Genomic DNA, 27,506 nt, shown 5'->3' on the forward strand with positions numbered 1-27,506 from the left:
TGACGTATAAAAAAAAAACTACTTACTAGATCTCGTTCAAACCAATTTTCGGTGGAAGTTTACATGGTAATGTACATCATATATTTTTTTTAGTTTTATCATTATCTTATTTTAGAAGTTACAAGGGGGGGGGACACACATTTTACCACTTTGGAAGTGTCTCTCGCGCAAACTATTCAGTTTAGAAAGAAATGATATTAGAAACCTCAATATCATTTTTGAAGACCTATCCATAGATACCCCACACGTATAGGTTTGATGAAAAAAAAAATTTTGAGTTTCAGTTCGAAGTATGGGGAACCCCAAAATTTATTGTTTTTTTTTCTATTTTTATGTGAAAATCTTAATGCGGTTCACAGAATACATCTACTTACTAAGTTTCAACAGTATAGTTCTTATAGTTTCGGAGAAAAGTGGCTGTGACATACGGACGGACAGACAGACGGACAGACAGACGGACAGACAGACAGACATGACGAATCTATAAGGGTTCCGTTTTTTGCCATTTGGCTACGGAACCCTAAAAAGCTAACTGCTCAAAAATAACCCTGTATAAAGTAGCCTTGTGACTTTTTCGACCTACCCGCACTTTTCTTTTAACATTAATACATTTCATTTCATTTCATGCCCTAGTTAAGACACTCACAAATCATTATATATGTGCCTTTAAATTTCCTTTCTTATTTCAGATGTTGCACAGAACTATCGCCTTGGCGCTTCTGCTTCTGACGTCATGCGAAGCATTTCGGATCCTCGTGGTATTCCCCATGGCTTCCAAGAGCCACAGCATACTAGGCCATGGCGTGGTCAACCATTTGCTGCAGGCTGACCATGAGGTGCGTCTTTTTCGTTTTTAAGCTTTTTATTCAGTTGTATGGCAAAGGTTATAGAAGAAATCGCTTTTTGGGAATAAGACCGCCTGTTGTTTACATTTGCTTGTGTTCCTGTTTTCATTTGTATTGTTTTCTGTGTGCAATAAAGAGTATTTGTATTGTATTGTATGGCAATAAGTTATAACGCAAATTACTAAATTATACCTTTGTAAACTGTTCAAAATTATAAGTTAAACTTTTGCGTAAGGGCTTTAAGGAATTTAAATCCAAGATCCCTTTGAGAATGTTAAAAGTTCACAATTCAGCAGATAAAGAAGTTATTTATTATATTATACATACATGTATTTTTTCTGATAGTTCATGTATTGTTAGTTATACCTCTCGCATCGAATGATGGTCTCTATGCCAGTTCATTTATACATGGAGTACCTGTCACGTAAAATGTATGTAGACATTGTTTGTGGACACACTTATAATAACAATTAATGGGGACCAAAAACTGTGTTCTAAAGGGCCAATATTAATTGTTAGCTACCCTAGTCACTGGTCGGACACGCTATTATTATATGTAATACGAAAATCGTCTCTAGTATCTACAATAATATAATGGGATAGTAAGACCACAATTCGGTTGTATTTTCCCCCGTTTGAAATTGTAAACACTTCAATAAAACTTTGCTTGACCTCAATACGGTTTGCATCGCAGTCTCAAACTTTCTCAAACGATAAATTTGACGATTCCAAAACAAATATTCAGCTGAAAACAACGGCTATTTTTAAAGTTAACTTTAACGAGTTTAAAGGAATAAGTTGGGAGCTCTCCGGTGTTCGGCTTCAGGTCGAAAGAGAAAATCCCTGGGATGTTTGATGTGTGAACCTCGAGTTTATTTTATTTTTAGGTTGTGCTTTTGGTAGGGAGAATGGGGAATATGTTTAGTAAATAATTCGCAAAAAGTTAAAGATAAATCCCCCAGTAGTCGACACTGCTCAAGTGCGCTTGCAACTTGGCACTTTCAATCAAATTGATTTTGCATAAGAGGCCCAGGTGGCAAAGAGGGTATCAATTACCTAGTTATTATAAATTAGAGACTCAAGCTTTAGTACCTAGTAAGTGACAGCGCAACAAAACCTGCGCACGTGAGATCTAGTTGCGTTATGTCCATACAATTCGTTTGTCATCAGCTTGCCGAGTTTGGAACAGCTTAGCAGATCTTACAGGTTTTAAAGAAAAATCAAGGCAAAGTTTGCTTGCTCAGCGGCTGTATATTACGTGCTGCCACTGCTATTTCTTCTTTTCATCGAATTTATTCAGTGGAAAATTTAAATGCATTCCTTACGTATTACATCCGTGGTTACACAACTTGTGTTAACTGCCGTGCAATATTGCGTGATACAAATAGATCAATCCTCGAATGTAAATTTAACTTATTAGATTCCGTATTGAAATCACCCGGGGCGTAAAAATGATAATCAGAATAAATTGGAACCAGATTGAGACTCATAGAATGGAAGCCGGGGCAGGGGGGTTTCACTCCGCAGTTTAGGTACATTTGGCCGGCGCGCCCACCGGACAGGCGTATAGCAGTGGGCTGCCGCTCGGCGCGCACGATAGTCGTGTCACATGGCGCTTGCGCAAAATTGAAAATACACAATGGCTTCGAAACTTACTTCCGCGAGAATCAGACATGCTATCTTCTATAAAAAATGTATGTTTACATAATCAACGTTTGTAATTCCTACATATTTATCTTAAAAACAATAAATCAGTGGGTATAGGTATAAAAACTTGTCAAGTGATAACCCCGTGCCGACACTCACAGCTCGGTCATAAAACTGCGGCGCGCAAAGGAGATTCACGGTTCGTGCGCCGTTATAAGTTTCAATTTTGCTTGCAGGCGGCGATCTAGGTGTAATTTTATACCTAAACCTGACTTTTGTGAAGGAGTGAATTTTCTGTACGGTAGTACTATTAGTTATTCTGTGGCCGGGGTAAGTTCTTATTTTACGCGACCGCAACTAGGGAATGAGCCCCCACACGGCCGCGGGAAGTTTTAATTAGATAGTTCGGAGCGCATCCCAAACCTGTATTACACTACCGACTTGCCTAGATAAAATCTGTGTTTCATACGTTTCATACATAGCTGAAGTTTTAACACCTTTAAACAATCAAATTAAAGGAAAGTTAAAAATTCGACTACATATTCCGAGCTGTGTTAGATTATAATAGATTTAGAACAATTATAAAAATTAATAAAGACATTTTATGTACAAGAAGTCTGTGCCCAGCAGTGTGGTAAACAACGAAACACTCAAAACAGTATAGATTAATGATGATAATGGCCATTTTTTTTTAATTATTATAAGTGTTAAGAGCCGTTATAATTTGTAAATTTGTTTTTGTACCCTGAATCGTATAATAATAATAAAAATAAGAGACACACATAACATCTTGAGAGACTCTCGCTAGGTGGTTGGATCAAGGGCCAGATGCAGAAGGCGGTGATCTTGGACACGGCGCGGATAGTCCGCCGGTTCCTGTCTCTGCGGCCCTGACCACCGGCAGCTTGGGCCTTGCCCCGCTGCTGGCGGCACCCTAGGTTAGGTTTTTTATAATATGTTTATAAGTATTTTGTATTGTTTTTGTAAGTGTTTTTGTATTTTATTTTTATATCCATATTATAAATAACCTAATCTGAGAAATTAAATGAATAAAGGAAATAAAAATAATAATAAAAAAAAAACAAACGAAGGGGCACAGATAGATAGGTATAGTTCATAAACATATAATTTTATTTTAAAAAATCCAGAGTGGCAAATGGGGACTGTATTTGTATGGAGAACCGGTCGTCCCCTTTCCTATTAAAATTATCCTTTCCAAAAGTACGAATTCATAACGGTAAAACAATACGAAGGGTTCTATATGTTGTACGTGTATGAAGGCTCTTATTAAGTATGCGATTATGTGATAATAGTACATTATTGTCGAGGTTCGGAAGTAGCTACTTGCAGCCGAGTCATATATAGCGCTTTTCTCAAAAATGGTGCAAGAAATAGAAATATTTTACAGCAGCAACGTTCTAATTTTCACAGAAAAAAAGCGGCCAAGTGCGAGTCGGACTCGCCCATGAAGGGTTCCGTATTTAGGTGATTTATGACGTATAAAAAAAAACTACTTACTAGATCTCGTTCAAACCAATTTTCGGTGGAAGTTTACATGGTAATGTACATCATATATTTTTTTTAGTATTATCATTCTCTTATTTTAGAAGTTACAGGGGGGGGGACACACATTTTACCACTTTGGAAGTGTCTCTCGCGCAAACTATTCAGTTTAGAAAAAAATGATATTAGAAACCTCAATATCATTTTTGAAGACCTATCCATAGATACCCCACACGTATGGGTTTGATGAAAAAAAAATTTTAGAGTTTCAGTTCGAAGTATGGGGAACCCCAAAAATTTATTGTTTTTTTTCTATTTTTGTGTGAAAATCTTAATGCGGTTCACAGAATACATCTACTTACCAAGTTTCAACAGTATAGTTCTTATAGTTTCGGAGAAAAGTGGCTGTGACATACGGACGGACAGACAGACGGACAGACAGACAGACAGACATGACGAATCTATAAGGGTTCCGTTTTTTGCCATTTGGCTACGGAACCCTAAAAAGTAAAACCGTTAAAAAGATATAAAGAAATAAGATTTCTTTGAATGGTCTACAATCGACTCTGTCGGTCTTGTTAAGTAAACTTCTACTTTACCGACAGAGTCGATTGTAGACCATTCAAAGAAATCTTCGGTAGTATAGTGGTAAGTATCCCCGCCTGTCACGCGGGAGACCGAGAGTCGATTGTAGACCATTCAAAGAAATCTTATTTCTTTATAAAGATTTGCTTGCCGCCTTTAAAAAAAAAAGTGTATTTTTCTGCTGAAAATACGGCAACGTATTTGAGACACCTAAATGGTCGCGGTACCAACATTATAATAATAAGTACTGATCATCTGTTTGTCTTTTTAATGGACCCATGCCTTCATTTGATATGGCAATTTAAAGTTTTAAAAAGTTTGGTACTCGTTAAATAATGAAATTTGTATGCAACATTGCAGTCCCGAAATCGAGACCGCAATGTTTTTAACTTTTTAATTTTTTGAATGACCATAAACTACGCGTCCATTTTTGAGACAAGTTTTATTTTCTGTTTCAGGTCGTACACGTTACTGCTTTTCCACGTGACAAACCAGTGCCAAAACTGAAAGAGATCGTTGTTCCTAACCTCTTCATGGCAATCGCTAAAGAAGATCCAGCTGGATGTAAGATGGCTACTGAATAATTTAGAATAATAAAATATGCCAAGTAAGGTTTACCATAAAGTAGGTCGCTACAGGATAATCAAGTTTCCAAAAAGAAATAACACTTTATTAAATATTTAATTTAAAAAACTCGACGCCTTTCGTGTCCGCGGCATTATAAATATTTAATTTGTAACAGCTTTACACAACTTTTTTCTTTTTTTTTTTAACCTTTAGGTTATTATACAACTTCCCTTTTCTTTAACCAAATAGATTATCTTTCAATGACATGTCCCGAATCTATTTTTAGGCTGTAACTTATCGTATTGTTCCGATCAAGTGTATATTCCAGTAAAGCAATTTAATTCCATCTTCGAATACATATGTACTAATAATTACACCACATAATTGGGATTTAAGAGTATGTCTAGTTATTAATAATAATATATTTTTGTTTGTTAGTTCGATTGGTCAGTCATTAATTAAAATACTTGGGCTTTTGATCTTGGACCGCAATGTAACGTAGATACTTTTATAATTTTCGTGTTTATATAAAGTGATAAAATGTACCTATTTACTATTCGTAACATGGTCTATATAGCTTCAGGCTGTGTGATCTTTAAACACCTACAAAGGACTAAGTATCTTGAAAATATGATAATTCCTCTCCAGTTCTCAATCTGATTAAATACTTGTTAACACTTATGCGATAAATACTCTTATCACGGTATCGCCGCGCCGCTTGTCAAGTACCCTATATAAATAGTCTTTGTGAATTACCTGGCACTAGTCATAAGTCACATCGCATTTGATTTTTGCATAATCTTTTGAGAATGATTCTTATTATGCTAAATGATTCTAGGTCTAAGCGGACTCTCCAAAGACCATGACTTATTATTGCTAAATACTTACAGCAATTATTTAAAATAATCTCTTGCATATTTACGATACATTATAGTGTTATGTTATGACTACTATTTCTTACCATAATGCTCCCACAGTTTTTATATTATGAAAAGTATATCACAACCTCATTTAAGAGTTACAACGTGATAGTAGTGATGGTCTTCTTTAAATCAGCATATATATATCAGCATACCTACATATCACAGACACGAATATATCATATTCTTTGAGTGATTTGGGAACTATTGACTCTAAAGGCGGGATTCCACCAGTACACGGCACTGTGCAGCACAAGCATGTTCAGCTGTACAAAAATGCTTGTGCGGCACACTGGTGAAATCCCGCCTCAAGAGGAGTCTCAGTGCTCATCGGTCACTCAACCGTAAAACTTTGACTTTTTCCAGTCGCAGCCTTCAATTTGCAGAACATAGCTAACTCGGGGAACCCCGCTGACTCATCGTTTTTCTTCAACATAGTGTTCAACTTTCACAAGCTATTTTTTGAAGAACCAAAGATTGTAAAGTTTCTCAGTGATCCACAGGAGAAGTTCGATGCAGTAATTATCGAGTGGTTCTTCTCTGATGTAATTGCCGGGTGAGTTCAACTTTTTTTAGTAAGCAGGTAATAACTAAGAATTTTAAAGAGAGTCTACAGATAAATTCAAAGGATTGAGACCTATTTTAGGGTTCCGTATCAAAAAGGTAAAATTATCTTCCTTATGGTGCGACTCTGTCCTAGACAACTATGTACTTACGCTATCTATTTGTTATTTTAATTAGTTATGAACAAGGTAAACCTAGACGAATTGAAAGTGTTATTTTTTGTATTCACTATGGAAAATACCCAATATTGGGCAAACATGCAATGTGTAGCTAAGTCAAGTGGAGTATCATTTCAAAGAGCTTACGGACCTGTGCACACCGGATAAGCCGTGGCGAAAAGCCGGAATAAACGCGAGGAAGATGATGAAAAAAATTGATTCTGATTCTGAAACGACCGCACACTTGACGCATTTTTTATTGCATTTCAGTGTTGCCCCTCTATTCCAATGCCCGTTGGTATGGGTGGGTTCCACGGAAGCCCACTGGCAGGTGTTGAAGCTGGTAGATGGAGTTACCAACCCTTCGTACAACGCTGACGTGTTCTCGGCGAACACACCGCCTCTAACCTTCTGGCAGCGAGTCCAAGAACTTTGGACAATGGTCAAAAAAATTGTTATGACCAGGTATGGAATTATTGTACATAGAATACATATGACACAAGAAAATTAAACTTCTCTTACTGAAGCGTGAGACCGCTCGACCGCAATGATACCGGGTTACCTTGAAAACCAATAGGCACAAATTCATGGGAGTCGTAGCACTAAATAATACCTAAAATAATGAAATTGTGCATTAACAAAAAATGTTTAGAATGGTGTGGTCGGATCCCCGTACCTCCGACTGACCAAAATGGAAAGGAATAGTGGCACTAAAAAAGCACCTAAAAATTACTAAAATATGAATTCGCTAAATCTCTTTATCGTGTTTATCTCGCTTATTTTTTTCGTTACTTTTATTATGTCAATTATGAAAACGCAAAATATGAATCAGGGAATTCTACATCATGGCTATGGCAGGTACAGCATATTGCAGTATTTATAATTATATTATTATACTTGGATATTTTCCTGTTGTTTAGAGTACACACCTACATTTACCGTTTTTATGTTAATCTTATACTTACAAATTTTCCTTGTTTACAGCTTCATTATAACCCCGAAAGAAAAAACATTATACGATTCCTTCTACCCAAAAATAGCTGCTTTACGAGGGGTACAGATGCCTTCATACGACGAAGCTGTATACAATGGGTCACTTCTTCTACTGAACTCGCATCCGTCTATTGGGACTCCGTTTAATTTGCCTGAAAGTGCAAAATATGTGGGAGGGTACCACATTGATAGCAAAGTGCCACCTTTGCCAGAAGTAAGAACTGCTATTTAAAAGTAAAATTATAATATTTATAATATATAATTTTATGTGCATTAGGCACGAGGTTGATTTCAGTTTTGTTGAGGAAACTGGTGTTGTTTTACTGTATGGCAGAATTTAAAAAGTGTTCCTACACAATATAATATGTAGTATGTCCCATGTATTTCGCTTTATATTATGTTTTATAAATTGATCATGTAACTTTTTAAACTATTTTGGAATTCACAAGTACAATGTGTGTAATTATAGGTACTCTAATTACAATTAACAATAATCGTTGAAATTGATCAAACAATATATAAGTTCATAAAGCACAGAATCTAGAAGTTCCCAATCAGTTTTCATCAGTTTAACAAATATCCAAAATATCTGATAACTTGTAATCAATATGAGAGTAAATTCTGATTTAATAACGTGAAAAATATCTCTGCAGAATTCCGTGCGACGTGTCGTCATTATTTTTGAAAGAAATTGCATTACCCCCGAATGCTTCCTGGGAAATATTGCATTTGGAATTCGAATACGTAGGTATTCTGTTAACGAACACTCGTATCGCTTGGCTGAATTGAAATGGCAAGATTTTTTGTTCAGTATAAGATGTGTACATTTGTGAGTCAACATGGAATTGACGTGGATCAAAAAGCATAAATAATGATGTTTTTTAGGATTCCGTAGCCAAAATGGCAAATATGAAACCCTTATAGTTTCATCATGTCCGTATGTCACAGCCATTTTCCAATTCAGTAAAATGTACGATTGTACGCCCTACAAGTTTTACAAAAGCCAACAGTTGACAGCTTCTAAATCCAAGAATGATATAATTATTATGCACGCATTGCAGAACCATTTTCCTTAAAAGTTTGCTGACCCTTTGACAGTACGTATCTACGCCCGTATTTAATATTACCTATAGTCATTCCTAAGGTACCTATATGAGTACTTGCATATGTATGTGCTACATAAGTAGTACCTAAATAAATTCCTTCGTTAAATAGTATGTATCATATGATTCTATATTGTATTCTATAAGTTACACTTAACTAAGGCCATTGGTAAACAGGCAGTTAGTATGGATAGTTGAAGGCTTGGTAATGTGCGTTTAATTAACTTTCTAGGACACACAATTTTTTTTTAGTTCATCATTACATAATTCCAAAAGTTAAATTGTAGTATAATGATACATTCCAGTAGGTATCAAACATTTTGTCTTGCCATAACGTGTGAAGGATGCGATCGCATTCAGGTATTTCCTGTATGTTCTGAGTACAGTTCCCTGAGGGGTCGTGCAGATCATCGCACTTATTCTATTTAATGTGGCAAAAAGCCCGCTACTCCCAGAGGTATCTATTGATTGCTACTCAAGGAAAAGGAAAATTTTGTATTCCCGTAAACATTAATTTGCCCCTACAATCCCCCAAGGTTCGAACAAAGAGATAGAAGTACGGAATGCGGTAGATTGTTTTTAAAATTCAGCTCGGCATGGGAACCTGCCATAGTGAAGCTAGTGAGATGCTGCTCCTGCAATCCTTTGGGACCACGTAGCATTTCTTTTACCTATTGCAATTTGAGAAGGAGCATTGCCAAATTTCGATTTACACATGTTTTTGCACCATTTACGAAACAACGTGAACCTCAGGATTTCTATACCATGAAAGATTTCTATAGATGAACGAAGGAACGCGGTCATCCTTTTAGGTACTAAAGTTAGCTGAAGTTTATTTTTGAAATTCAACTAATAGTGCCTCTTTTCGTCAAGATTTCATCACACACAAATATTTGGTTGCAAACACATAATAATTGGTTTTAAATGACATGAACATCAAAGTCGATAAATCAATTACTAACATTGTAATGATACTGATAAAGGAGCCTTGATATACAATGAATCTATCAATATCAGTGCGTAAATAATACCTATTTATGAAATAATTATAACATGTGCCGTGAAATAATTCACCTATTTACTTACATTATAGGAGATTATGAAAGATCAAAAGTCGACCCAGCTAGCTATTTTTCCCGAGGTTTATTACCTACTCACCCATATTTGAATAACATAGCTCTGTTAACAACAATTTCATATTAATTACTTATGCAGTAGGTTGTACAAAAACGAATACGTGCAAACGAGGACAACACAAGCGGCATATTTTATAAATAAATCGTATATTTCAGGATCTCCAAAAGTTGATGGACAACGCCAAACACGGGGTTATATACTTCAGCATGGGCTCAAATTTGAAGAGCGTCGACATGTCAACAGCGATGAGAGATTCCCTATTACAAATGTTTGCCAAGCTCAAACAAACAGTCATATGGAAATTCGAGGGCGAACTCGATAATGTTCCGTCAAATATTCATCTCGTCAAGTGGGCACCGCAACAGAGCATTTTTGGTAAGTAAATGGACCTTGTGTTTTTAATACAAAGGTTTCGTTTGCATTATCTGGCTTAGTCTTAAGCCCAAACACCTTGTTTAGAGCGTTGTTTTGTATATTTAGGGATTTTTAGATACAAAGTAATCACAATTTTTGTAAGGTTTTTCCAAGTAAGTTGGTATTATTTTTGTTTGATAATACTCCCAGGTGCTTCATTTTCTTTGTGTTACAGTATTTGCCCTATGTTTTCATGTCTTTATTGGTGCTAACATGCTGCCACCTACACATTCTGGCTAGAACACTCGTAGCTCGAGTTCCAGCATACACTGTTAATGTTGTTGGGTTTCCCTTGTTAATACGGCTAAGTATCACGAATTAACTAGATGGCGCTGATTATAACTATTTGTGCCACTGGAAAAATTTGCCGTCACAAAGCATTTACAATGAAACAATATTTCTACTTATTTTTAATGCACTAACTAAAAGCTATAAAACATGACAGCATTTTCATGTTCTTTTACCTCGCCAGTTGGGTACTACAAAGTATGTATTGCATATGAACACGTGAATAATTAAGGATTGAGGATTTTTAGCTTCACCTGGTTTCACTTAGAAAGTTGCAGTTATGGTACAACTTTCGATTATAATGATATTACTTTATTTGACAATGGGAAGCGATGGTGGCCTAGCAGTAAGAGCGTGCGACTTGCAATCCAGTGGTCGCGGGTTCAAACCCCGTCTCGTACCAATGAGTTTTTCGAAACTTATTTACCAAATATCATTTGAACCTACCAGGCGCTACCCCATTTAGGCCTAGTTTTCCCTTTGGTTGGAAGGTCGTCGCTTTCGTAAAAGCTAGTGCCTTCGCCAATTCTAAGGGATTAGTTGCTAAGCGGACTCCTAGGCTCCCATGCGCCGTGGAAAAATGCCGGGACAACGCGAGGAAGATGATGACTTTGTTTTGCAATAGGCAAAAATAACCAATAAGAGGATTTAAATATGAACCTCACCAGAGTTTTGCAAGTTGCGGGCGTGCCTTTTTCCCCACGTACCACTCCACTATCTCGCTTGTTTCTACACCAATAGGACACATGCGCTCAGACAGCAGCAGCACTCGAGATGCTAACAATATCACAGAATAAATAATAGTACTAAGTACAGAAGACTCACTCTCTAACAAAACGCGTCTGTTACGGTCAGCACAGATATGGCCGCTAGGTGGCGACAGCGCCACGCGCGGCTTATGGCTTTCCCCAAAATTGGGGCCGAACGGATGTACTTTTAGCTACCTGTAGCAAAGCGACGAAATCGCGGAGTGAGACACGCCTGACAATATTAACAACGTATCCTAGAACAATAATAAGGAATGCTCATTTTTATCCAGTGTTTTATGTTGATACTGTATAAAATAAGTCCATATATTATTTATGTACGTTTCAGCTCATCCCAACCTAAAGTTCTTCATAACCCACGGCGGGCAGCTATCCACCACCGAGGCGGTACACTACGGAGTGCCCGTGATCGGCATCCCGGTGTTAGGAGACCAGTACGTGAACATGAAGGCTGTAGTGCGGAAAGGATTCGGTATCAAGATCCAGCTGGCCGAGGATATGGCCAAAGATATTTATGTGGCGATCCAGAAAATGCTAGCGAATCCTTCGTAAGTTACCTATGACACATTTGCACACCGGTCGCAATTTTAACATTAGTCATTTTGGGAAAATTTTGTTAAACCCTCGTGCTTCGAAACCCTCGCAACGCTCAAGATTCCATTTATCGAACTCTTGCTACGCTAGTGGTTCAATTTTGGAATCTTACGCTTGCTCGGGTAGCAATACGAGTGGTTAAACAACAACTTTGCCCCCTTGTAAAACAAATAACTATTTTTATGTAAAAAAAAATTGCTAAGTAATACTCCCAAAGTTTATTTTCACTAAAATAGCACTCAGTGTCACCTCGGTATACATGTACGTATTTGGCTTTCTGTAAGGTTTCTTATTTGTATTAGGTACAAGCAAAAGGCAAAAGAAATATCGCAGATATACCACGACCGTCCAGTACCCCCAGGCAAAGAGCTGGTGCACTGGGTGGAGCACGTGGTGCGCACGCGCGGCGCGCCGCATCTGCGCTCCCCCGCGCTGCTGCTGCCCTGGTACCAGAAGATGTACTTAGATCTCGTTGTATTAATTATATTAGCCCTTTTGATATTAAGAAACTGTATTCCGAAAAAATTAAAACAGACCACACTGAAAAAGAAGGAAAAGAAAAAATAGTTTTATTTAATAAAAAATAAAATATTTTTTTTTATTTAATGTATTTACTTTTGTTCAATAAACTAATGAGCAACAAATTAATTTCTTATTTACAATAACCGGCTCCCAGTAGGTATCCAATGGCTACATATAGGTACATAAATCATGTTACATTCGTTTGTGGTCGCGATTACCTCAATCATTGGACCGAAGCAAACTGGGAACATACCTACTGAATCAATTCAAACCAATGAATCATGACCGAAAAGCTGGCCTATTTAGATAACTACCGCGCCTTTTATTTTATTGTTATTTCATTTTTGAAATTTAGCGGAATCTGAATTTTACCTTCAGCATTTTACCATGTTGTGCAAATGCACCGAAAATTACCTACTCAAACTTGGAAATTATTAAACATTATTCAGGAGAAAACAAACTTAAAATAAATGTTTTGTCAAGATCCAAATTGTCACTTATTCAAATTGAAATTATTTATTTCTGGCACAAATCCAGGTGTACTATGGTCCTTTCAGCCCGATTTTATTAAAAACTGTGACAAAAGTAACAAAAACTGCTAGGTACAATCGCTTTTACATATAGTCTCGGTTATATTTCTAAAATCAGACATACGTAACACTTAAAAAAAGCGGCCAAGTGCGAGTCGGACTCGCCCATGAAGGGTTCCGTATTTAGGCGATTTATGACGTATAAAAAAAAACTACTTACTAGATCTCGTTCAAACCAATTTTCGGTGGAAGTTTACATGGTAATGTACATCATATATTTTTTTTAGTTTTATCATTCTCTTATTTTAGAAGTTACAGGAGGGGGGGGGGGACACACATTTTACCACTTTGGAAGTGTCTCTCGCGCAAACTATTCAGTTTAGAAAAAAATGATATTAGAAACCTCAATATCATTTTTGAAGATCTATCCATAGATACTCCACACGTATGGGTTTGATGAAAAAAAAATTTTTGAGTTTCAGTTCGAAGTATGGGGAACCCCAAAAATTTATTGTTTTTTTTTCTATTTTTGTGTGAAAATCTTAATGCGGTTCACAGAATACATCTACTTACCAAGTTTCAACAGTATAGTTCTTATAGTTTCGGAGAAAAGTGGCTGTGACATACGGACGGATAGACAGACAGACAGACGGACAGACAGACAGACAGACATGATGAATCTATAAGGGTTCCGTTTTTTGCCATTTGGCTACGGAACCCTAAAAAGCTGTCGGCCGTTTGTAATAATGATATCTATTTGTCTTGGGTACAAGTAGAGGACGAAGGAAATATGCCAGACAGGTACTTACACTTATACCACGACTAGCCGGTCCCCCGGATAATCTCATTCTATAGTCTCCTCTCCAGTAACGTTATGAATTTGACTCCCAATGCCTGAATCCGCACCAGCCAGTGCGGGAAATGGCTGCATTTACTCTGTAATACTCTCAGGCCAATTCAAACATACACTGATATCAGAATTACATTATTTAAATTTAATTTATTGTGAATTTCGCTCTTACTTGTCCATGCAAATTGGCGCGACGCATTGATAACTAAATGACATCATTCTGATATCAGTGTACGTTATAATTAGCCAGTCTGTATCAACTCCTGCTAATTTCAAAAAAGAAACTGGCTGTGACCTTGGGCTCATGCTGTTATGACTATAACCCGTGTCTATTATTAGAATCGACAAGGTCAGTATTCGAACAATGTCATTATCGAATCAGACACTCGTTATACAAGTGTCTAGGTAATAGAGGTACCTATCTGGTATAGTCATTAATGTATTTTATATTTTACATTCGCATATATTCGCGAATACCTAAACATAGTTTTCCTAGTATATTTTTGATCACTCAAACCTTTATTAATTAATAGCGAAATTACGTTTTGTATCCAAGCCCGATGCAATAGCAATCAGTAACCAAGGCAACTACCGTGCGACAGAGACGCCTGACCAGACCGATCCATATAGCGACACTGATAATAATCGATTAAATACACCGTTATCTAGAGTATTTGCCTAAATCAAACAGTAACATAACATATAAAACTGAAATATTATTTGCAAAATGTTTTTTAAAGTTTTGGTATTTGTGAGTTTAGTGTTAAGCGCCGATGCGTACAAAGTATTGGTGTTGGCTCCGACGCCGTTCAGGAGTTTGGGTGTGCTGGGTGAGGCCATTGTGAGGCATCTTGTTGAGGCGAAACATGAAGTAAGTAGATACTTGGTCTATAAATCGTGACATCTGGATTGACAACTCAAAAAACAAAAAAGAAACGCAATTATGCTAATTTAAGGTTGCCATCACTAAAAACAATCACATTAGGTAAAGGTGTATTTAAAATTACCTAAGTACATAAAATAAACTGATGTCGTCGGGAGATTACCGCTTGCCGCGTTACGGTATAAATCTAATTTATTGTCATAGTTTCTATTTTTAAGAGAAAATATCTGAATTGCAAGATGTTATATCATGTTATATGTTTCTTTAGAATATTATTTTTACTTTATTCTATAACACTGCAAATGTATCGGTAGTTTAAAACATAGGTATCGCAAAAAAATTGCAGGCGTTTCAATCAGCTCATTACCTTTTTACCTGTTACATTACACGTTGCGTTGGTAGATTAAAGGTTTAACGGTAATTTGATGTCGGTATGTATGTAATTAAATTCAGCCAATTGGGATGAACGAAAGCAACAAGCGATCGACAGCCCGCCTGATTCTGCCCAGGCGTCACTACACTACATAATAAATGTAACTACTTATATAGATGTACCGTAAAATGGGGTGAGTAGGGTTCGCGGGGACAGTTGGGTTATGAATGGGGAGAGAAAGTTTGAAAGGGGATGGAGATGGTTTTTTAAGGCTACTGCCACAAAAACAATGCATTCCAATTTAAATTGGAGCTATAGTAATACTCATAATAAAAAAAAATCGATCCAACAATCTTCCAAAATCACCTTTGTATGAAAACCCAACTCACCCCAAATACGAGGGACTACGGGGTGAGGTGGGTTTTCCTGTTTATCGTCAAAGTTATGAAATGGAACTACCCAAAATAAAATAAAAACGAAAATACAAACTTCCGGAACACTTATTATATACACCATTCAGTTTGCATATGTAAAAATAAAATGTTATCGAGGTTTGAATGTCAGTTTTGCACCTACTCACCCCATTTTATGGTAACTAAATTATCTATCCCTATTTCAGGTAACATTTGTCACGGCATTTCCAAAGGAAAATACTAAAAACTATCGTCAAATCGATGTCAGCGACAATGCACTTGCTCTAGGCGGTAAGGGGTATTCAAAATTACGGTAACGCTTGCGGGATAGGGGTTGCGATCCTAGGTCTGGTTCGTACCTGGTCCAGCGTATATCGTTGGCTATTCAGCGCGGGAACGCCGCTGGTATTTTGGGGACATTTGTGCCGGGTACTTACCGGATTAGGATATAGGTTTATGGCTTATTATTTATTGTGTATTTTGTAATGACCAATTTCCTTTATAATTTGACGATGCGTGTTGCGGATGACATATGTGAAAAAAATGCATTTTGTTTTGACGAAACCTGAGGTGGATGAGCTTTCTGTATGATGACGAAGCCTGCGCTGTGGATCTGAAGGTTCAAAATTTAAAGTAGACAACAATTTCACATAGTTAAAACCCAGTTAATGAAGTTGAACCCAGCACTAAATACAGTTACACACCAATTCGTCATAGCGGCTCATCTTTGATTTGTTGATTCGCCTTATTATCATATTATTAGCCAGCCTCGCAGATTGACCAACATTTCATATTCCAGGTAACGATGATGGTGGTTCGTTCACTTTAGCCTGGGTGTTGGAAAACCCCCAGTTTATGAACGACATTCGCTATCTGCAAGACGTTGCGTATATAATTGCAAATGAAACATTCCAAAATAAACATTTTTTGAAGCTTTTACAAGATCCCGAGGAAGAATTCGATGTGGTCATCAGTGAACTATACGAAACAGAGTTATATGCCGCGTGAGTTACAGAAGTCCTACTCCTACCTTAAAATCTTATCCTTTAATTTGACACACTTGTTATTCTTACCGGAAAACTGACGATTATAGAAATAAAATTTTCAAACCACTAAAAGCCTAGGTAGTAATTACTACTTAGACTGAAAGAATAGAATATTCTTTATTATCTTTGATATCGACCCGCATTCGAACTTTTTGAGTTTAATTAAATCCATCGCACGTTAATATCCAATTTGTTATGTTATCTAAAAAAAAACTTTTAAAAGAAGCTTTAGATAAATTGGGTAATTAAGAATTTATGTGACTGTTTTAGTTTTAAAGACAAATCGTTACTTTTTAAGTTCACTGAAATGTATTATTTTTAGATTGGCTGCGTTATACAAATGCCCATTAGTCTGGAGTTACTCAATGGGTGCCCATTGGATGGCTCTAAGATTGGTCGCAGAGGCCACAAACCCGGCGTTTGCCGTGGATTACCTCTCACCGGAGATACCTCCATTCGACTTTTATGGAAGACTCAACAAGCTTTGGCTGCAGATACAGTGGAGTTATATTAAATGGTAAGTTATGTTACATGGTAAGACAATTATAATCTTTTAACTACCTACAGAAACTTTTTACTGCGAATTGTACTCTGGTTTTGATAATTATGAAATCATCAAAACATTCTAACGAGACCAAAGATGGTAAATAATTGTATTAAAGTATTCCTATTAAGCATATACAAATTGTTTTCACTTCCATTCAACTTGTAGCACTTAAATTGTAATTATTTTACTTAGTTCAAGGGAAAATGAGCCCAATTTAACTACGTAGATTTTGATCACTGGTAAAAGTGTAAGTAACTGACAATTTTAATCTTGTCACTATCAGCACAGACTCTGGAATTAATTTAAACATTTTCAGGGCAGAGACCATGCCTAAGGAAAAAGCTGCTTACGAGAGATTATTGAAACCAATATTCGAAAACCGAGGGCTGTCTCTTCCACGCTACGGCGACGTAATGTACAACGCTTCTCTGATATTAGCTAATGACTATAAAGGAAACGGTCTGATACCGAGTACGCCTCAAAATTTCCAATTTATTGGAGGCTACCACGTGGAGACACCTCCGAAACCTCTACCACAAGTAAGTCAGTGTTTATGAATAAACTAGTGGCAAGCGGGAATAGTTTCCTCAATATACACATGAAACAAAAGATACACATGAACAGACATGAAAGAAAAGGTACATCTTGTACATATACGAGGGTACCCCTTATTCATTGTGTGTAGTTTCTACCAGCGAGGTGAGAAGGAACCAGTCTTTCCAACAATAAAACTTTACGTTTCAGAAAATTCAAGAAATATTGGACAATGCAAACCACGGTTTCATTTACTTCAGTATGGGCTCCATCTGGCAAAGCAAAGACATACCCGTCAACATTGTCAACGGCCTGCTGAAGGTGTTTGGCGAACTGAAAGAAACAGTTATTTGGAAATACGAAGATGAGCTACCTAATTTGCCAAAAAATGTTCACATTCTTAAATGGGCACCGCAGCCTAGCATATTGGGTAAGTTTAATCGTTTTAAGGTACTTATTAACAAGCAATTGCATTTTACAAAACATACTTTTCATATTATTTTACAATTTTTAAGCTATATAACCATATGATCCTGATCAGCAACTGTTTATAAACATAACTCGTAGTAAACACTCGCGGTTTAATTATTTGTAAAGAAAGGCCATGAAACTTTTATTTTAGGTTAAATATAGTATTCGATCGTCGTTTATTTTTACAGAATGCTTAAATATTATGATTACTAATACATGAAATATTGCTAATTACTTTCTAGCTCACCCCAAATGTCTGTTTTTCATCACGCACGGCGGCCACTTGTCATCCATAGAGACTGTCCATTTTGGCGTGCCTACAATTGGGATACCAATCTTTTTCGACCAGTTTATCAACATTAACAAGGCCGTAGCCAACGGATACGCCACTAAAGTGGAGCTCACTTACAATCTCCACAATGACTTGAAGATCGCTATTAACAACATGCTTGCAAATTCGACGTAAGTGTAACAAAGACATGCATCGCTGAGATATTTGTTGCTAACTTAAATTGTTATAATGACTTTTGTTGAATAATTATAAGTTAATCATGAACTTGTGTACTTACCTACCAGGTTCAAAGAAAAAGCGAAGGTGTTGTCCCAGATATACCACGACCGCGTGGTGCCCCCAGGCAAAGAGCTGGTGCACTGGGTGGAGCACGTGGTGCGCACGCGCGGCGCGCCGCATCTGCGCTCCCCCGCTCTACTGCTGCCCTGGTACCAGAAGATGTACTTAGATCTCGCTGCAATAATCATCAGTTTCGTAGCCGCCGCATTTATTTTATTCATACGATTGTCAAGCCGTAATTCTCGCAAAGTGAACATGGAGAAAAAGCAACATTAAATTATAAGTATTCAGAAATTTTTGACGTATTTGTAAGTACGCGTTTTTTATTAAACTAAGATATCCTACTTTTAAGGCAGTTAAAATAAAACTTAAAACACAATTAAAGATAAAGATAAAGATAAAAGATAAAAGATAGTTTATTCAAGTAGGCATAATTACAATGCGCTTATGAACGTCAAATAAAGCTAGGTAGACCGGCTCCAACCCTACACCTCTGCCCCGAGAAGATTTAAATCCCCCCTCAATTGGAGGAGGGTATCCCATTATGGGACCGGCAACAAACTCGGCGGGACACATCTTTTCAAAAATAATTACATCTTATAATTAACATGCATTACGAGAAAATAAGGAAAAAAATACAATTTAAATTACTATAGAATTCATGCAATTATACACATAAGGTGTAATAGTAATTTGATTTAGAAAATATACATATGTACATGGAATCATACAAATTCGTAGCTCTTTCAGAAAACATATCAAATTATTACAAAAGGAAAAGAAAATAAAGTTATTAAAAGAAATGGGAAAACATATTATATAAATCTGATTGATTATTATGAATTACCAACATATAATATTTGATGTGCTTTCCTGCTTACCTGAGCTGTGTCACCTATAACTCTATACATAATCATAGAGAAATATAGTAAGACAAGAGTGCTCACTCCATACATCAGTTCAGACTATTAATTTCAGTGTCTACATCTAGCGTCGAGTAGCGGAACTATCAGTACTGCTACTTGACAATAGATGTAGCACCGACCGGAAAGTCTTATCTCAACAGCATAAGACTTTCCGGTCGGTGCTACATCTATTGTCAAGTAGCAGTACTGATAGTTCCGCTACTCGATGCTAGATGCTAATAGTCTTTTTGGTACTAAAACTGATGTATGGAGTGAGCACTCTATGTATTTTTTTCTCTATGACATAATACAATGTTTTTAAAATGTTTTATGTTCTTCTAACAGTACCTACTCGTAAATACTCGTACAGTTCTTCATGGACAAAGTCTACAAACGGTCAGACAGAATCAGAACCTATACTTACATACGTCATAATGTACCTATTCATAATCAGCATAATCATTATATTTAAATAAATAGGTAAATATTAATGAACAAAGGCTTTGTCAAACCCCTCCAACAAGGTGAGCCGAAGTGGCCAGATCGCAGAAAACCCTTGGATGAAGCCTACAGCAACTGTTGTGTTGTGATGGTAGTACACGAATTACAATAAGAACCGACATATAAAACTTTCCATGTAGAGTGTAGCACAGAACAAAATCTGTTATACTACCAATTTTATTAGTCTAGAGTGAGTCTGGAGGGTCGCAGAAGTGAGAAGGTCGCGGACGATATATTTTTATTAGCCTGCAAACCAAATAAAATAATACCCAATTCATTCATTCCGGCCCAGACCGCCGAGGGTGATAGACAACAGCACAATAAAATTGCGTGTGTGCCCCGACATGTTTAAAACAACATTATTGTTGTGTTCCCTATCATGTCTCGAGGCGTACAAAATATTGTTGCTGGCTCCACTGCCAGTGAGGAGTCTAAATATTCTGGGAGAAGGATACGTTCGGCATTTGCTGAACGCCGGGCATGAGGTCAGTGTTTACTAGAATAGTGTCAAATCAATTTATGAGTTACACTTGCAGTACAGAACGTCCGGCCTTGGCTAGAGTAGGTGCAACAAGTTGAGGACTGAGTAAAACTATTTCATGCTGTGTCTGTGTTTAGTCTGCGTATGCTTGATTATTTTTGACAGGCTTACCAGTAAGTATTCGTTTTTAAAAATAAATATAGGTATCAACTTCAGCTGTTAAAATTGCGGCTACGATATTCTGCACTACTTTACGGGTCATAGTGTTCCCATTGCCTCTGGACCCTGTGGTACTAAATACTATGAGTAGGTATCGTACTCGTAAGTCCTTAAGACTCATTAATTCACGGTCAACCACCACCAGTCTTTGTGACTTAAGAACACATGTAAAATATTTACTTAAATAGATTAGATGTACCATCGCCCACACTGTTAACTGTACATCGGTGGACCTTATGCTTCTTGTAATTAGGTCCACCGGTGTACAGTTAAGAGTGTTGTCAGTGTTGCTGTTTGTACCTTCCTATGCATAATCATTCATTATACAATGCCTTGAGTTAAATACATATGTAAGTAATTGAGATGCAATAAAAGGGTAAATTCTTGCTTATAGGTGACCTACATGTCAGTTTACCCGCCAAAAAATATCCCAGAAAAGAATTTTCGTCACATCGACCTTGGCAGTACGCATATGGATCTTATAAGCCGTAAGTATTTTTTTGGAGTCCTATGTAGCATTAACGTTGAGGTAGACAGTCATGTTTAGATAAATACACAGTTTATCCATAGCTGTTCACTGAGGAGTTCTACAAAATGTAACAATTTCAAAGCAAAGATTTTTTCACTACGCATATGTACTTAGTAAATACGAGCTCGCTCGCTATAGATATCATCATCATCATCATCATAAATATGTTTATGAGCTGCATTCTTGTCGGTGTAACAAACTCCATGTTTTTCCTTCTTTAGCCTTTTCCTTGGCAGCCAGATACGACACGACGTTCACTTTCCTCATCACTTGATTATATATGCCCTTTTTGGCTTCTCGTCCTTCTGTCCTATGCATATACAAATAAATGCCTCCATAACGCACTCAGCTGTCTATTATCATTATATTCGTCGTGTCGTATTATCATCGTGTTACATATTATAACAGCACCATACTTGACAATAAATAAAAAAATATTAATAATTCTTATGTTATGTGGAATTAGGTAACCTATGTTATAATTTCAGAGGACGATATACTCAACATAGGGCACTTAATAAGGCACCCACCAGCTGAACATGCTGACATAGAGTACCTACAGAAGTTGGGTTTTATAACAGCATATACTACATTCGAAAATGAGAAAGTCAAAAAACTTCTGCAAGACACAAGCGAGCAATTTGATGTGGTAATCAGTGAACTTTTTGAATCCGAATTGTACGCAGCGTAAGTGCACATACGATTAAACATACATTTGCGATATAATATAAGTATAATTTGCTTATCATTACCCACATTAAATAAGTAATATCATTAGGAGTCGTCCATTAATGACATCACACACAATTTTGATTTTTTACATACCATTTTGTTAGTACAAAACTTTGTTCACGAAGGATGGGATTAGCTACCAAAATCAAGAGTACCTTACTCAAATAAGTTCTTTGACAAAATAAACGCCTAATATTAAAGTTCGGATCGTTGTAAATTTAATCCACCGTCAACGTCTTATAAGGCAAATTTATTCATTATTATCTGTAAATTGCAGATTAGGCGCTCTGTACGAGTGCCCGTTCATCTGGGGCTACTCCATGGGCCCGCACTGGCTGGCCCTGCGGCTCGTCGATGAGACCACCAACGCCGCGTACGCGATTGACTACTTGACGCACAGACTTGTCATTTTCGCGCTCGCGCTTGACAGACAGCTGAAGTGTGCGAAAGGGAAGCCATCACGTATATGAACATCTCATGAGAGCGAAAGAGTCAGACTACGAATGAGAAAACGTGACCATTTTTGAGTTTGACGACGGCCGCGGACGGCCAAGAGCGTATCACCGTAATTTTTAATTTGAAAAATATAAACAAATCAGGAAGAAAACTATTAAATAAAGCAATACAGTGAGGATGGTGTCTCGTAGTGTGCCGGATTGCAGTGTCACGGGGTTAAATAATCCAAGCAAATACTCATTTCACATGTAATTTTGATATTCCGAGCGAAATTTTCTTAACGATATTTTGTCAAATTAACAGCATAAAGAGTGTAAGAAGCCGGTTTATACAGTTCATTACAAGTTTTTCTTCCGTTGTGTGCTAATATTTTATCATATTAGTCAATAATTTAGAATATTTTGTGTAAAAACATAAACTGTTACTTTACGCTAGGGCTTGACCAAATTTTTATATGACAGTACCGATAACTCGTCGGTATATTAATAGTGACTAAATATTTTGATAGCACACGCAGTGCAAGTGTTATTTATACCTCATAACGTCGTTGAATTTTGACGTTAATAACACTTGCACTGCGTGTGCTATCAAAATCGTTGCAGACTTTTCTTGATCTAACTCTTCAGTTTATAATAAAAAACCGGCCAAGTGCGAGTCGGACTCGCGCACGGAGGGTTCCGCACCATCAACAAAAAATAGAGCAAAACAAGCAAAAAAACGGTCACCCATCCAAATACTGACCCCGCCCGACGTTGCTTAACTTCGGTCAAAAATCACGTTTGTTGTATGGGAGCCCCACTTAAATCTTTATTTTATTTTGTTTTTAGTATTTGTTGTTATAGCGGCAACAGAAATACATCATCTGTGAAAATTTCAACTGTCTAGCTATCACGGTTTGTGAGATACAGCCTGGTGATAGACGGACGGACGGACGGACGGACGGACGGACGGACAGCGGAGTCTTAGTAATAGGGTCCCGTTTTTACCCTTTGGGTACGGAACCCTAAAAAACACATTTGAATGAAAAGTAGTCTATAAAGCAATCAAACACCGATAGATTATTAATATGTTGTAACATGACATCACTATTTTTAATCTCACATAGACAATTGACGCACACACTTGCATTTCATTTTTGGTCGCACTTTTGAAGATTGACAGTTGTTCTTGTCTATTCTAATTCTATGACTTGACGCCTGACATCCCACCGTTCCGGACGTGGGCACCCCGGCTATTCAAGTTCTGGACTCAGATCAAATGGTTCTTTATAAAAATGTACGTATTACAATATTTTCGCGTCATACGGACAACTCGTCTTATCATCGTCATCATCAGAATCTATAATGGCAAGCCGAGTAATTTTCAAAATACTCACGCTCGCAGCGTCGGATATGGAGTACAGATAGTGTCCCCGATCACTCATTTACATAAAACACAACACACAAGTTATATTATCACAACAAACTCCTGAAAAAATATTTTCATACTGATACTGAGCACAACGTACTTAGTTTTAACACTGGTTTTAACATTCTCTTTAAAACTCACAACTGACACTGACATGACAATCTCGGTCAAGCATCGGCCAAGCATGGGCTAAGCGACTTTTAAAAGAGATCATGTGATGATATGGTACAAAAAAAATATCACGGCCGTACACCTATACCAAAGATATAATATAACTCCGTATGCCCTTTTCCTATACCTATAAAATTAAGTAATTTACATATTTAGCCAACCAAAGTAAAACCATTTCACCGCGAAAGACTTACTGGAGACTAGAGAAAGTGGCCCGTAAGATAGCATAAAACCCAAGAACTGTGTCCCACCAACACAGCTTCAACAGCGTCGTACATCTCGGAGTAATAAAATAAACCACTCCGAGTCGTACATACTTCGATCAATCCCAATCCCAACATAATTATTGTGTTAAATTATAGGCAAGGCAAATCAAAGCTCTTTGTTGGTGACACTATCTGGATTCCATACAATAAAAGATAGAGAGCTAAGATGGGTGGTTCTTAAATATATAGGGAAACCGTACAATACAATCAGAAGACATTTGTTGCATTCTCCGCTACGTACCTACAGGTAAGTAATCAATTGCTATAAAAATCGGGGCTACGCCGAAAAAAAATAGGTATAACAAAGCTCATTCTTTGTATCTCCTATTAATAACTGCATACGATAATTGTGGTCTGCCATGTTAGTATTATTACGTTGTCAAGTCTACAATTAATTCTTTAAAAAAACAGGACCAAGGTTATACGCCAGGAAAGGACTTTCTACAAACAGTACTTTGAACCACTTTTTGCTAAAAGAAATAAGCGTCTACCCGAATATGAAGATGTAATATATAACGCTTCGATGGTGCTGTCGAATGAGTTTCCTGGAAATGGTTTGATGCCAAGCGTACCTCAAAACTTTAAATTAATAGGGGGATATCATATCGAGACACCTCCAAAACCACTACCACAAGTAAGTGTTTAATGGTATTTGTGAAAGGTCAGAAGTTAGAATCAACCGCAAAGAATTTAATAACTACCTATGGCGTACCTATTTTTGATTTACTTAATCAAGAACTTTTCAGGAAATACGTACAATTTTGGACAACGCGAAACACGGCTTTATTTACTTCAGCATGGGTTCAACTTGGAAAAGCAAGGACATACCCAAGGAAGTCACGCAGGGTCTCCTAGAAATATTTGGAGCTTTAAAAGAAACTGTCATATGGAAGTACGAGGAAGATCTGCAAAATGTCCCCAAGAACGTGCACATTTTGAAATGGGCACCACAAACTAGTATATTAGGTAATACAAAGTACCTACGATTTATTCATTACTAAATTTAGGTTTTTTTTCCTTTGACCGTCATTTTTAATAAGAAATGTTACTCACACCTCACACACCAACATCATTGATACAAGTTACTTTGAATCTTTATCTAAAACACTCAAGAATTTATGGTTTGAGCTATGGCCACGACCCTCGACATTTTAGGACTCTAGCCTTCAAAAAGGGTTAATTTTATGGTGGTTATATTCTAGTTAATATTGTAAATACCTATGTTTTGTTTTCAGCTCACCCAAATATACTTTTCTTCATCACACACGGAGGCCTACTGTCTTCCATTGAATCCGTACACTTCGGAGTACCAGTGATCGGTGTACCCATATACTTCGACCAGTTTATCAACATTAACAGAGGAGTGCAAAGAGGAAGCGCCCTCGGGGTAGACTTGTCAATGAATTTGCCTAAAGATCTGAAAGTGGCGATTGATAAGATGGTTAAGGATAAAACGTAAGTTTGCCTGATAAAACACTAAGTATGCTCTTATAAAAACCTGAAATAATTTCCTATTTTTCCTAGCTATCCTACCCAGGTTAAATATCGGTAAAATAACCATAACATGTAGTGTTTTGCTTGTCCCGCTAGATGATGATATAGAAATATATGTGACGGGGCTAATAGAATCAGCTGGGCGTTTTTTTTTTGTTGTCCCAAACACTTTTTTTTTTTCAAATTTGGGATTTTTTATGTTATTTCTACTCAGAATCACGAGCTCTTTCTATCCTAATAGGAGAAAAAAAGTGTCCCAAAATTCCCATACATTTTTCGATCTTTCCATTACGCGACCGCCATACAAAGTCTATGAAAAATGGTGACGGAATGGAAAAAAAAAACTTAGGACACTTTTTTTCTCCTATTAGAATAGAAAGAGCTCGTGATTCTGAGTAGAAATAACATAAAAATCCCAAATTTGGAAAAAAAGTGTTTGGGACAACAAAAAAAAAACGCCCAGCTACACCAGCACCCGCAAAATCCTATGAAATCGAGGAGATATCGTCATGATAAAATTTATTTATCTTTTATATCTTCTTCTTTTTCTTTAGATTCAAGAAACGTGCAAAGGAAATATCTTCGATTTACCACGACCGTCCAGTCCTCCCGGGTGCGGAGCTGGTGCACTGGGTGGAGCACGCGGTGCGCACGCGCGGCGCGCCGCATCTGCGCTCCCCGGCCTCTCTCATGCCTTGGTGGGAGAAAATGTTCCTCGATATTATAGTTATTATTATAATAGTCATCATGTTTATTGTATACTTTGTCAAAAAAACGATAAAACACGTTTTTGAGTCCCAAAAATTCGTAAGCAAGAAAAAAAGGAATTAAATATCTTTTACTTTATGCCCAGTATTTTTTTATTTCATTAAACATACAATATTATACCATCTTACACGATAATCTTAAACTTAAAGGTCGCTCTATAGAAAATAAACTGCACCCATATCTGACAAATCGGGCTCGGTCACATCTGAGAGAGAAGATAGATTTTACCTCAAAATATTGAGGTAAAATCTATCTTACTTAAAACAGTAAACCTGAAGTTGGTGGTGAAGTTAAATCGCGAAAAACAGGTGCTAAAGCTGAATCTGTAATTTATTGGTATTTGTTCATATCGCTTAGAATAGGGCGCGCACAAATAAATAAGGGTTAGATAAATTAAGCCATACCATCTAAAACATATGCAACACACCTAGATCGATAGGTATAGATTGCCGATACCTATCCAGAATGGTGCCTGATAGAATAGTGATCTTCGTTGATCGTTCGTAACTCGATTGTTAATCAAAGGAAATCCTTGGAAATCACAACAGCAGAATAGATAGTGTTGGAACCTTTTTGTTGAAATAGCCACCAAGAAGAAACATCCTGGAAGAAGCATTCGAACTTCATATTTGAAAGCTGTCATGAAATGAAGCTAAATTACTGACTGAAATTCAAAATTATTATTTTTCTACATATTTATTGACTTATCTATAGTTTAATGAAAAACATGTAAGTAACTTCGAAAATTAGAG

At 36.9% G+C, this 27,506-nt stretch overlaps 3 protein-coding genes across 3 annotated transcripts; all 3 read left to right on the plus strand.

Moving 5' to 3' along the window:
* The first annotated feature begins 689 nt into the window (after positions 1 to 689).
* LOC134659410 (UDP-glucosyltransferase 2-like) lies at positions 690 to 12,652 on the plus strand. Its single transcript, XM_063515414.1, has 8 exons — positions 690 to 836; positions 5,039 to 5,144; positions 6,434 to 6,623; positions 7,060 to 7,254; positions 7,774 to 7,996; positions 10,178 to 10,397; positions 11,820 to 12,039; positions 12,388 to 12,652. Exons 1-8 carry the CDS (start codon positions 690 to 692, stop codon positions 12,650 to 12,652), a joined length of 1,566 nt encoding a protein of 521 aa, XP_063371484.1.
* A 2,015-nt stretch (positions 12,653 to 14,667) lies between these two features.
* Positions 14,668 to 19,101, plus strand: LOC134660372 (UDP-glucosyltransferase 2-like). The gene is made up of 8 exons (XM_063516452.1): positions 14,668 to 14,858; positions 15,863 to 15,947; positions 16,456 to 16,660; positions 17,025 to 17,219; positions 17,566 to 17,788; positions 17,994 to 18,213; positions 18,497 to 18,716; positions 18,831 to 19,101. Exons 1-8 carry the CDS (start codon positions 14,715 to 14,717, stop codon positions 19,099 to 19,101), a joined length of 1,563 nt encoding a protein of 520 aa, XP_063372522.1. The 5' UTR covers positions 14,668 to 14,714.
* Positions 19,102 to 20,574: 1,473 nt separating this feature from the next.
* Positions 20,575 to 26,845, plus strand: LOC134662174 (UDP-glucosyltransferase 2-like). Its single transcript, XM_063518444.1, has 9 exons — positions 20,575 to 20,716; positions 21,326 to 21,419; positions 21,949 to 22,147; positions 22,470 to 22,591; positions 23,848 to 23,923; positions 24,904 to 25,126; positions 25,239 to 25,458; positions 25,728 to 25,947; positions 26,541 to 26,845. Exons 1-9 carry the CDS (start codon positions 20,576 to 20,578, stop codon positions 26,815 to 26,817), a joined length of 1,572 nt encoding a protein of 523 aa, XP_063374514.1. The 5' UTR covers position 20,575; the 3' UTR covers positions 26,818 to 26,845.
* Positions 26,846 to 27,506: the final 661 nt, after the last annotated feature.

This window comes from Cydia amplana, chromosome 1 (genome assembly GCF_948474715.1).
Source record: "Cydia amplana chromosome 1, ilCydAmpl1.1, whole genome shotgun sequence".
Taxonomy (NCBI): Eukaryota; Metazoa; Arthropoda; class Insecta; order Lepidoptera; family Tortricidae; genus Cydia; species Cydia amplana.